The sequence below is a fragment of the Protopterus annectens genome, chromosome 12.part0, assembly GCF_019279795.1.
Source record: "Protopterus annectens isolate FY-2018-M chromosome 12.part0, PAN1.0, whole genome shotgun sequence".
Taxonomy (NCBI): domain Eukaryota; kingdom Metazoa; phylum Chordata; order Ceratodontiformes; family Protopteridae; genus Protopterus; species Protopterus annectens.
Genome location: NC_056746.1, coordinates 1,533,120,545 through 1,533,133,885, shown reverse-complemented (window position 1 = coordinate 1,533,133,885; position 13,341 = coordinate 1,533,120,545). Strand labels below are relative to the sequence as shown.

Sequence of the window (13,341 nt, the reverse complement as noted above, 5' to 3'; positions counted from 1 at the left end):
GAAAGAAGAAGAACAAGACGTCAGAACGAAAAGGAGTAACAAAAGTAACCTATTTTGCAGAAGCAGCTTTGGAAAGAAAAAATGCTGGGTCTACTTTGGGATTAGAGAAGATGTATTTCTGTGTCTAGGGCACCTTCTACAAACTGTCAGACCTCAAGGGAGTGGGACACTGACAGTCAGGTAAACTGGTGGCAGTAAGAAAAACATTCTCTGAAGAGGGCAACACAGTAGGAACAGGTGCAGCTTGCATCACCTGCAACTGTAATAAATCACAATAAATCATAATATGCTTTCTATGCCATAGCAATCTCACTCTGCTCCCTTAAAAAACTTTCATCTTGCATAAAGTGTCAGTGAAAGAAATCTCTTTAGCAGGGAAATCTGATGATATACATTGCTTTTTCTTTTCTTGCCTGATGATTGTGAAGGCAAAGAAAAGCAGTAATACATTCCTTGGCAAATCCCAGCACATCTGCCTTGTCCACAGAAAAAGAAACAGGAGACTGGAAGCTTTTCTCATCAAGGCCACTCTCCCTGAACAAGTCTGACTGTTATGCACACTAGACCCCTCTTCCACATCCTTGTCCTGGACAAGTGAAAACCCTTCCTCTGCCCCTTCCTTGATGATACTGAAAGAAGTGGCTCTCCTCCCTGCCCACTAAGGGTATTCCTACAGCTGAAGAGGACATGGCTATCCCCCAGTGTTTGGTGACTTGGAAAGCTATTTCAAGAGCACTGAGGGGAAAAAGATGGTTAGTCAGTCACCCTTCAGAGTCTGAATCAACATCAGAGCTGGTCTGTCACTCAGACGCCTTAACAATTTTTTCTTACATTATGCAGGGAAGGTAGAACTGCAGACCCCAAAGGTTGCTCCATGGGCAAGTTGAGACACAGGGCTGAAAAGCAGGTAGCAGTGCCTGTAAAAGTTAGTAAAGTGGCCAGTAGATTACAAGTAGTTCTGAGTAAGTACACCAGGAATATTACCCTAGAATCACAATATGCTGTCCCAAACATACCAAGTTTAAAATCTGAGTAACTTTTTGGGCAAAGTTAAAACTTTACCTCATAAAAAAAGTTTACACTAGCATCAACATGACAGTTACCTTAGAAATGCAAAGACAGTTTCCTAGCAACAATAATTATTTATATATTTATTTTTACAGTAAAAAAAAACATGTTTTCCTCATAAAATATTAACAACAGGAAGGTTTCCTTAAGCAACTCTTGAAGGATCACTGACTGACAGTTAAACAGGGCCCAGTGAAGAAGTGCTCACTTCAGAGAGGAAAAAAAAACTCTGAAGCTTTTTGCACTCCACTCCAACTTCTTTCCTTATGAAGCTCAATGTGATCTCCTGGCAGTAGGAGCACAAGAAAAGCACCCTGCTGGTACATGTGATAAAACCTATACAGCTTAGGCTACTGCAACGCTGATGTATTGTACATCTTCCAATTTTACAATTTTTGTATTAACTTTTGTTTAGTCTTCACCCCCACATTCTTAACTGTCACAATTAAAGCCTTGTTATCCAATTTTGTATGAATTCTATACCTTACTTATGCACCATCATCTTAATTCCTACAACTGTAAATCTGTTAGGCATAAATATGCTTTTGTTGTTCTCACATATGTACTATAGTCCATTTCCTGATCCTGGCCTGAAATACTTTTTTAGTGGAGAAGCATACTGTCCTGCTAAACAAATAAAAAATAAGGTAGAATCATGTACCCTCCTTCTACAGCTGAAAAGAGAAGCTGGTTCCCTAGCCACCAAGCCTCTCTGACATCCATTTCTCTGGTCACCAGCATTAATAGACACATTAGCCTTGCATTTGGTATTATTCATGTCTATTACATTGCTAGCCATGCATTTACACGTGTACCACTGTCCTAAATACAGGCAAATAGTTAAAAAAAAATGTGTACTATATGCAAAAGTGGAAGTGCTTCAGAAACTACGTCTCTGAAATTACATTCAAAACTGGTTTGTGCATTCATACATGAAAACTACTTTAAATGCCAACTAGGCTTCTCAAACTTGAAAAAAATAAATGAGGAAAAGCAGTCTTACCTGTGCAAACTTCATCAGCATGTTGTCACGGGGAATACGAACATTGTCCATTTTCAGAAATCCATTATCTACTTCGTCATAGCCGAACTTTGGTCCTATGTCACCCACTTCAATACCTGTGGAAGAATCAATAAAATGGGAAACCAGAATGTATTGAGACTTAAGGGCCAGCAAACCAGCCCAGTACACAGTAAACATTTCTTCATTATAAAGTACAACAATTTATAAACTATTTCAAATGACACAAATGTCAACACACTCTAGAATCAAATTGTCTCTCACTTGCTTCACACTCCTAGAGTAAAGCTGAAAAATCAAAAAAAATACTAACACTGGCTAGGAAGTGTCTGACTTAAAAAATGGAGTAAGAAATTTGACTTATAAACTGAGCAAGATAAGCACATATCTGAAGTTGGACTGGACATGAAAAAAAATCAGAAATTAGAGACAAAATAAGGAAGATTTGAATATAGAAAAATGGCACTAGCATATCGTGCTTCATAGCAGAAAGAAAAACAATTTTCTAAAACAGCTTATAGGTACTTACAAGTAATAATCAAGAATATGACTAGTGACAGAAATTGAAAGGAGGAACAAGAAAAAATGGAATACATAAAAAAGGGACAGAACAAGGCTGGAAAAAAGGGGCAATGCTGGGTGCAGGACAAGGGAGGGAGAGAAGTGGGTAAGGACACCTGAGTGAGGAAGCAGAGGATTAGGCAGTTTAACTGCTACTTCACAGACTGTCGTATGGAGCAGATAACAGTGATAATGAGAGACTGTGGCACAGCCTAAGAAAATGGGTACAGGCTTTGCTTCAGTCTCCATGCAACTAATTGGAATGAATACGCACATTAGGATGAATATTCATTTAAAAAGAGATGGTGGTAGTAATGGGACAAGCTGTAAGACTATCAATTAATGCAAAACCAAGGTAACCAAAGAGACTAAGAGTGGGGGTAGAGGAGGAAGTAGAGGACAGCACACTTCTATAAGAAAATGACGAGAGTACAGGGAGATAGAATGAAGAAAGAAATTAACACAGGTAAGGGGAGGCGAGGATAGTAGAGATGCAGAAGAGATGTAAATGAGTATGAAGAAAGGGAAGACACTTGAAGCACTCAGAAAGAAAGCGATGGTGGTGAAGAGAAAGAGAACTAAAGAGACAGGTGGGATGACAAAAGAAGGCAAACTATGAGGAAGGCACACAAGGAATGGAGTAAAGGATGAACAGCAGGTGCCGGTGAAAAGGGGAGGAGACAGATACAGCCCAGAAATACTTTGAAAGGCAGGAATGGAAGTTACATGTGAAAGGGAGAAGACAAGGCTGTAATCAGCAATACCAGAAATTTAGAAAAGAAAACAGATGAAATGAAATCACTGAGAATGGAAAATGAGCTGAAGTGGTTGGATAAATGAGATATGAGCCGATGGCAGGAAATTACATTGCTAACAGAACAAAAGGGCTGGATTGTCAGTTCCCCCTTTCATCACCAGCATTTCTAAGGCCAGAAGAACTCAGGCAGCCCAGCATCTGAAACTTTTCCAGGCTACCTGGCCCCACTCTTTTTACGCATAAAGTTGTACATATGAGTACCTTTCTCAAGACATATGGAAATCTGCTGACAGGTTGAGCAAACTACATTGTAGTTAAATCTTCGCCCAAAATAGCTTAATGCAAAATCGTACCGACGCTTAATAGTGCGTTGGTTAAATCTAGCACAAAACCGACAATTAGCAAAGTCGTAGTCAGGGCCTAGGCAAAGAATACAGTAAGAATGAAAGTACTTATGAAGTATTTGCTTCCCACAAGAAATACAATTATTAACTTTTTCTGACATCGGTCTGGAGCAAGAAAAATGTTTCCCCAACGGGGTACTTAGCTTTTAATGTAGACTTCGGATCTGAAACTCGAACACGAAAATCTCAGGAGTCGGCCAACCGGCTCTTGTGAACTGCTTCTGCTTCGGGCACCGCGCGGCAAGAAAGACTGAAGAAAACGGTGTCGGCTGCATCTTTTATACCCCTGACGACCTGATGTCAGGGAAGGGGTGACAGCAACTGACGCAGGACCCAAGACTTTGGAATTCCGGGCGACTGAGGGCAACTTGCCAGCAGGATAACCCAAATGTAATGACTGCAACAGTGAAACACGAAGAACATCTGCTTACAGGCTGAGCAAAAAACAGGAGCATAAGGATACAACTCAAGCTTAATCAGACTGAGTGATCTGTTCCTAGCGGGAAAAAGTAGGAGGAATGAGGGAAGTGTACAGTGATGAAGATGGTACTGCCAATCCAGACCTACTGTTACAGTAAGTATGTAACTTTCATATCTCAGAGTGGAGTTCCATCTCTATCCCAATAAGAACAGCATCATAGATTCAGTCTCTAAGAATGGCTTGTCTAGGGGTTCACATTCCTCTTCCAAGTGCAGACATGAAAGTGGACATCAGAGATCTGATCCATGCTAAATGCAATGCAAAAGTGAAAACACTATTTAGTACAATCAAACAGTATCCAGGATAAACCATTGGGTACTGCTAGGATTTAACAACAGTCAGGGAATTACTGTAGGACCGAAGACCAAATTATACTCTGCAGATGAGCTTTTGAAATGTACATAAACTTCAGATTATGCCATGAGGGATCGTGGTACAAACACCGTCAAAGATCCTCCATGAAAAAGCACAGCTAAACCTCTGCAATAATCATTAGGCTAGATGGGTAAATATTAAATATGCTTCAAGTAATATGGTCATATCTAGCACAATGGCAGACACAATACCAGTCTAGCAACTCAGAGCTCAATTTCTCACAAAGAAAAAAATGATGAAATGATGAAATCTATACAACAGGTGAAGTTAAACAGCTACAACTGCCAGCACGTTAAAAAAAAATGAGGAGTAACTTAAAATATGTTTTTGATTTATAGGTTCATAGGTAGTTACTAGGCATGAAGTCAAAGAGGCCACTGAGAAGCCTAGCCCAATTTCCTTACTGCCTCAAAACACTGTCTGGTTAAGTGCAGGGGCGGCCCGTGCTATTGGATTGCAGCCCCCCCCCCCAGCTGTAAAACAGAAATAAAATAAAATAAAATAGAAAAGAAGAAAAAAAAATTAAAAAAAACTATTGCAAATAGCAGACCTTCGCACATGCGCAGTAGCAGCATTTCCGATATCTGCTGAGACATTCTGGAGCATGTGCAGACTGTCTCAGCAGCAGTCCGGATTAGGAAACATTCAAGACCAGAGATCCCAGAAGTCTATGCAGTTGTAACTGCATAGACTGTCGCTGGAAAGGGATAGGACTCGGACTGCAACATCGGCAGGCTGGGAGTCTCGTCGGGGGAAGAACATCTCGCAGGCTGTGGTGGATTTAATGCTCCAGCAGACATAGGGAAGGATGTAATGCACAGGCAGGCTTGTAGTGCTCCAACAGCTGTGGATTTAATGCTGCAACAAAGGGATCTACATCTATCCAGGTAGGGTGTGTGTGTTTGTGTGTGTGTGTGAAATGCCCCAGGTGCTACATGGTGGTGGGTAGAGAATAAGGCTTGAACGCTGCACCTTGGGCCCAGGTGGCAAGAGCCTGAATTCCCTACCCACCACCATTTGTAAAAATGTTGCAGATTTTTCCCTCATACTTGTTCTGTTCCTCATAAAATCTGTGGTTTCTGTATTTTTGAGTCCTTGCAAAGCCAGTAGTGCATCGGTGCAGTGGTAGCATTGTTGCCTGACAGCTACATGTTCTCTGGTTTGATTCTTGGCTGGGGTGCCTTACCTTCTGTGTGGAGTCTGTATGCACTCCCTGCTTTTGTTTCCTGTAGTGTCCTCCCATCTTACAAAGACATGTGTCTGTCTGGAGTGTTTCTCCCTGGGCCTCTGCTAAAAATTAGCTTTTGTTCCATGTCAGACTTTCCTGGTTAACAAATGTTAAAAATGACACACATTTGAATATCAGACTTCATATTCTTCAGAAAGTGCATGGTAACACAAAAGCTTTTATTCTAGCAATTTTCTAAGTGTATAAGATGGATATTTGAAATTTGGCCCTATTTTTGGGACTGTATTCCCCCATTATTGGCTTCATCCAGATTTTGCGCTAAGATTGAGAGCTATGGTAAGAACTGAATTCACTGAATATGTTTGGGGACTATATTCCCCCATTACTGGCTTTGTCCAGGTGTTTTTTGCTAATAGGTTGAGAGCTATGGTGAGAACTGAATTCACTGAATGTTTGGGGGCTGTATTCACCCATTATTGGCTTTGTTCAGGTGTTTTGTGCTAAGAGGTTGACAGCTGTGCTATGGTGAGAACTGAATTCACTAAATAGTAGCCATTTAAGTTTCCGTCTTCCTCTTTTAGAAAACAGCTGATTTGGCATAGTGGCATGTTGCTCTGACTGTTTTGCACAGGGACCCCTGGGTTCAAGACGTGGTACTGAAATGTATGGTGGTAACACAGCATTTTATTCTAGCAACTTTCCAACATTATACAAGCAATGTTTAAAATGTGTCCCTGGTTTTTGACCTTTTGCCCCCCCCCCCCCAATAAATTTTGGCTTTTTCCAGATTTCTTGTGCTGCAAAGTTCAGATATACAGCTGAGTGTCGAGTGGATTTTACAAGGAGCTGAGAGCTGCAGGGGAACAAAAGTTTAGTGCTGCTTATGCTAAGTCTGCTTGCATTGTTAATAGCACAACAGGTAGTGTACTTGCTTTTGATGCAGAAGGCTGTGGGTTCTACTCCCACAGTAGGTAGATGCATTGCTGATACTGTACTGTGTTGTAAAGGAGGTGGATGCTGCAGTCCTTTTTGGCAAAGATACCTAGTAACTATGAACCTGTTATCAGTTTGCTATCCATTCCCTATTGCGGTATTACTAGCTTATACTTTTTTTAATGCATGCAACATAGGCAATTTATTCTTCAAGGGCAACAGGCACTTTATTTGTAGATGAAACAATGACATATAAAGTTGTTTGCTAGCAGCAACCTCTTTATTAGTTACAGATTTCTTTAATGTGGATTTTACTACTTCAGAGATTGTGCATATTTACTGATACTGGTGGACTATTGAAGGTTGAGTAGACTTTTTATCATGGAAATGTTCTGAATTGGGCAGTTTTGTCATTGGTGTATGCATTTTGTTTAATTGTTTACTGGAAAAATGTTCAAAACAATAAATTTAAAATGCCCTCTAACAACTGTACTGTATTGTACAAGGAATATAATGTAATACAGTCAGGAAGGTTTATCAAAGAACATGTGTATGTTTCATGTTCAAGGGGCCTATGATTTTTAAAACAGCCCAGAGTTAATCTTTATCTGCCACTGGCAAAATGTATTTTCTTTGAATGTGGGTTTCAATGCATGTGAGTTTCAAGGTAGAGAAGTTTTAATGCTAAGTCTATTTTCATTGTGAGACTGCATTGCTTTGTTTAACAGACATCTATTAGGGTTTGTGCTGTAAAATGCAAAACAAAACTTTCAAATGAAATCTAAATCATCCCAGAAGTAAAGCAGAATGCCAATCTATCAGAAATATAAATATATATAAAAGTATAAAAATATATAAAAAAGTATAAAAGGTCGAGGGGTCTACTCTATTCCTAAATAGAGACTAGGGAACTAGAATGGATTATAAGGCTACGAGCTAACATTGAGGTAGGCCTGAATGACAAAATCAATATTAAACCCATTCTTCTAAATAGAGATTTAAAGAAATAGTAGGTAGTACCCCCTCCTCCCTCGACCTTTTATACTTTTTTATACTTTTTATATATTTTTATACTTTTATATATATTTATACTTTTATATTGTATGTATTAAGTTGTATGATGTAATATGCTGTTTCTATTGTTGAGCTGTTTTTAATTTTAAGCTTTTAAAAATTTTCACACTAGATATAAAACTTTTTATACTAATTATATGGCTTTAAGGATTAATTGGGCAGTTGATGGCAATGATAAGCTTGGTATAAATGCTGTGCTTTACTCTTCTTTGATTGTCTGATGAAGTGGCTGGTGCCACAAAAGCGCTCACCTCTTTTACTAATAAAGCTGTTATTCTATATAGCCTTGGCTGCTACCTCCTGCTTTGTTTTTTACTGTTCATTTTACTGTTGTTGGAGGTAACTCTTGCCAGCACCGTTTGGTTTTTACTGCGGATTAAAACATTTTAGTTTTTAATATTGAGTGTAATAAACAGACTGTTTCAATCGAATGGTTGTGTGGTCCCGCCTTGAGTGCCTTTCTACTCATTTACTTCTGGGCACTTTCACCACTTTCTTGGTTTAGTTTGGTATCCTGATAAAGCACACAAACTTAGTCCTTGGAATATAATTAAAACAGAACTGCCTGTGGCAAGCTAAAAGTTGTCATTGCAAGAACCCTTATGAGAGCTAAGATCACTGAGAAGTAAATGGTATATCTGGTTAAGTGTGGAGGCAGAACTCAAATGAACCTGGAAAAGAATAGGTAGAAAGTTCCCGAATCGAGACTAAAAATAGTATAAGTCAAAACGTGGAAGACTAAAATTCCACTAATGTTAGATAAAGCTCAACTAAAAAAGAAAGGCCAGAAAAAAGGCTAAAAATATTGAACATAGTTAATAGGTAGGCAGAAATAGATGTGTAACAAGAAGTCAACTCAAAAGACTTTTATATGCAGCCAAATGTGTGTGTGTGTGTGTGTGTGTGTGTGTGTGTGTGTGTGTGTGTGTGTGTGTGTGTGTGTGTGTGTGTGTGTGTAGGGCTAATAAATACAGATAATTCCAAAAACAAGAAGAAAACACCACTTAAAAGGCCACGGTATACTAAATATGTTAACTACAGGAAGAAGTAATCATCTGTAAGCTACGGTTAGTGCTCTCTTCCACACCTATCCTCAAGCTGTGAAATCTAGAGCATGCACTGCTACCATATGGATAGATAGAAAGATAAAACTCAAGAAAAAAAACACAGACTTTAGTCTATCTCATTTGAGACTTCAAAGTAATCAAGTTCTTGTGTAACTTGTTTAGAAATTGATACTTCTCAATTAAGAAAAATCAAAAAAATATTTACCAGATGAGTGCTTTCGCCCCTGCCAGGGCTTCATCAGATCTAAGGGTGAAAGCTCTCATCTATTTAATATTTTTTTTTCAATGAAGTATTGATTTCTAAACAAGCACTTGATTACTTTAAAGTGACTACAGTTCGTTTTTATTCTTTTTTCTTTTTCTTTTTTTTATGGAGGCACTGCCAGAAACTTCAGTGATGAAGAATATCTAGATATCCCCGTGGTTTAATATTTTTACTTAAGGGTGGGATATATGATGTATGTATATATTTGAAAGGTCATCTCTTTTCAGAAGACCTAGGAGAAAAAAAGACAGTGACATACAGTACACAGCTTTACAATCATTTCAATACACATACAATACTATTTTTATATTTTGGAGTAGATACAATTAGCAATAAAACAAAAAATAAATAACAGTAGCAGATACAATCGGATAACATTACACAGTCATGGGTAAGTAACAGGCTAGCTGGCCCTGTGGGCCATTTTAATCCTAGCCTACTGGCCTTACTCATCCCATGGTCGATAACTGAGAATAACTGGGATCATACCATAGATAATTTGAGGGGATCCAAGTACAGGATAAAGCATTTAGGAGTTGCCCCTGTCCATCAGTTGCACAGGGGGCAGTCCTGTGGAAAATTTTCTAACACATCCAAGTTGTGCTCGAGTATGGACAGGGATAAACTTTGTTTTATGTGGAGGGGGGGGGGGCAGTTCCAAAGCAGCAGTATCCTCTGCAAGACACACCTGTCCCTCCAAACCATTCTGTTGATGTTGCAGAAGAGGTTTACATGCACAGACAAACTACTTCTAATGCCAACTGACTTGCTGACGTGTAGTAAATCTATCAGTATTGGGTCGGAGGATGCCTTGTATGTCTATCACGGGTCACCTGTTGTCAGTCTGTAAATTACAGAGTATAGTCACAGGAGTTTGTACGGCATGTTGTTTAGGTGTTATATCCTTCTAGTAAGGCATGTCTGTGCACATTCCAGTAGCTGCACGTGTCTGGACAGATACATGCCAAAGGGGGCATTACATTCAATGAATGGCCTAATGAGGGCTGAGTAAAAGGCGACAATAACATCCCTAGATTAGACACAGCCCTTCGGTTTATACGCTATGCAATACAGAAGGACTTTCTTACAGCAATGGACACATGTTGGTCAAAAGTTAGGTCACTAACCACATAAGTTCCCAAATCCTGAACAACTAGATCAGCTCTTGGGGGTGTATTGTCAATGTGGTACTTCACTGGGGTAAATGAACCCGAAGGATAAATTAATGCATTTTTGGCATTTAGCTTCTGTTCGTGATTTTGGCATCACTTATTTTATTCGAGACAAACCTTCCTGCACAATGGCCAAGTCATTTAGGGATTCAATAACTGCTCCTAGCTTGCAGTCACCTGCAAACTTAATCAGTCAGTCCGTTTGGTATTAGCTTTTACTTTAGAAAAGTGGATGTCAAACAGGAGAGGTCCCAGCATACAACATGACTGGTCTCTTTGTGGAGATAACTTCTATTTTCATTTTGATTTCCTGCATCCTATCTGTGAGCCACTGGGCAATCCAGTGGGTGACACAGGTTCATAGGTGTAGACTAGGCTAATGACTACAACTTCCTTTTTAAACCTAGCCATGCACCCCAAATCTCTAACAAGTTCTCGTACCCTTGATAAATGTAATTAGGGGCTTGGGAGATGAACAATTTACTGCCTGCTTTTGTCCATTAGAGACACGTGCCAAACCAGGGACAAATTTCCTGTTCCCCATCCAATTGCCCAAATTGAATTTGAATTGGGTTAGGGAGGAACTCTGCTTCACATGGATGGGAAGCCTGTTCCAAAGAAGGGATAGTCTCTGGAACACATACTCATCTCTCCAGCAGGTCTTATTTAGATCACAAGCAAGATTTAAGTCTTTGGAATGGGTAATTCTGGTGCTATTTGTTTTGCAGATGTGCGGAAGGTCCACCACGGTGAGGTCTGACAATGCCTTGTATGCCAGGCATAGATCTCCCCAAAAAAGCCTGCAGGACACAAAACAGAGAGACAGGGCCTTGAGGCAATCTGTAGCAGACATGTTACTTATGCTCTGTATTCTTTTAGTGAAGAACCTCTATGAATGTTCCAATTGTTGGATGTGCCTGGTTAGGTATATACCAAAGAGGGCACTATATTCAATGACAGGTCTGAAGAATGCTGAATACATGGAAAAATGACTTCCTTGGACCTAGATGCTATACTTTTGTTTGTAACTTGCACAACATAGAATGATTTTCTCAGTACTGTAGACACATAGGTTCATAGGTTGGTACTGGGCTATCTGCCCGAAGGCATATATTAGCCCAGCCACGTTGTGCGGTATTCACCGCCCCTTTAGTAGTTCCCTAGACCCTTGTACTAGCAGCTAGTATCCTTGGCCCCTATCTAGTAGTGCTGTTGGTGTGATCCCTGGTGTGAACTTTCTGTTACCCATCCACTCATCAAGGTTCCTCTTGAAAAGTGATAGTGAGGGGCTCTGTCTTATGTAGATCGGGACCCTGTTCCATAGTAAGGGAAGTCTCTGCGAAGGGAATCTATCCCTCCAGCATGTTCTATTCATTGTTATGTTGAGGTTTATATCCCTAGAGCGTGTAGCTTGAGTAGATTTGGTTTTGCTAAGATGGAGCATGTTCAACAATTCTGGGTTGGACATGGCTCTGTACGTTAGACAGAGATCACCCCTGAGAAAGCGGTATGCAACAGAGAACAGTCTTAGCTTTTTCAATCGTGCTGCATAGGGGAACTGTTTGAGGCCAGTAATCCTCTTGGTTAGGTACCTTTGTGGTCTCTCCAGCTGCTGAAGATGTCTAGCCAGGTACATTCCAATTGGTGCCCTTGACGAAGCCGAACTGTGTGGGGTCCAGCGACTGGATGTTCCCAATCTCTCCATTTATGAGTTCCATAATGATTTGCTCCATAGCCTTACAGATCAGACTGGTCAGGCTTATTGGTCGGTAGTTCCCAGGGTCAGTTGTGGCCCCACCCTTGTGTAGCGGGACCACCATTGTCGTGCGCCATTCTATGGGCACATATCCTGTGGAGAGGCTGAGACTGAACAGGGTATTAAGATGTGGGGTTAATTCCTTTTGGAGCTCGCATATGACACAGCCTGGGACACCATCTGGTGCCATGGAGGCAGTGTATTTAGCTTTAGATAGAGCCTTGTTAACCAACGTATCAGTAATAATTGGACTTACACAATCCCCTAGAATGGTAATAGGCCCTGTACGTGGTGAGGGGATTTGCACTGAACCTGTCAGCCAAGATGTTGGCAATGTCAGAAGGGTCAGTGTATTTTGTTCCATTTTGTACTAGCTCAGAACAGACCTGAGCGTTGCCATTTAGGTTTCTGACGTAGCCATAGAAGGCCTTATGGTTATCCTTGGCAACTTTCTTTTCAAAATTAGCTTTAGTTGACTTGATGAGGGCCCTCAATTTCTTACTAATGCTGATCAGGGATGATTTTTCTACTTGAGATTTGGCCTTTTTTTGTATAAGTCTCCTCCTTTTATTGTAAAGTTTGCTTATGATCAAAGGCTAAATTACTGTCTATGAGTGTCCCCAAATCCCTGACTACTGGATCGACTCTTAGGGGCGTGTTGTCAATATGATAGTTATAAGGGATGGATGACTTTCCAATGGATACTATTGTGCATTTATTGGCATTTAGTTTTAGTCCATGGATCTGACACCAGTTGTCTGTGTCAGCCCTTCCCTGAGAAGATTTGTGTCAGTGGGGCATTCTATGACTGCTCCTAATTTGCAATCACCTGCAAATTTAGTCAGCCAGAGGCTACTGACCTTGGCCTTGACTTCAGAGAAGTAAGTGCCAAAAAGAAGTGGTCACAGGCTTGATCTGAATCTGGGAATCTGCAACTGGGATCTTTGTAGAGGTGAACTCCCCAATTCTAACTTCCTGGCTATCCACCGGTTGACATAAGGGCTTACACCTAACCTCCTTTTTTTAAACAAGAAACATCTTTATTAAATTTTCATGTATGACAATCTTACATTTATATAAATGAAAATAAACCACAGACACACACAATCTCAGTTGCAAACATTATACATTTCAAACCATGCCAACACAACTGTAGCTGCAAACATTATGCATCACTTTTAATATATCCAGTCATTACTGGTCAACCATTACATAGCT

General features: G+C 40.1%; 2 protein-coding genes across 3 annotated transcripts in view; one reads left to right on the top strand and one right to left on the bottom strand.

The window, feature by feature from the left end:
* Window positions 1-13,341, top strand: part of TEN1 (TEN1 subunit of CST complex) — a gene marked incomplete at its 5' end in the record, with an annotated part of 968,820 nt that overhangs the window by 223,099 nt on the left and 732,380 nt on the right.
* Window positions 1-13,341, bottom strand: part of ACOX1 (acyl-CoA oxidase 1) — an 832,154-nt gene that overhangs the window by 424,180 nt on the left and 394,633 nt on the right. For both annotated transcript variants that reach the window (XM_044090502.1, XM_044090501.1), the window contains exon 6: window positions 2,072-2,187. In XM_044090502.1, the coding sequence (XP_043946437.1) occupies window positions 2,072-2,187 (116 nt within the window). The remainder of the gene's footprint in view (window positions 1-2,071; window positions 2,188-13,341) is intronic.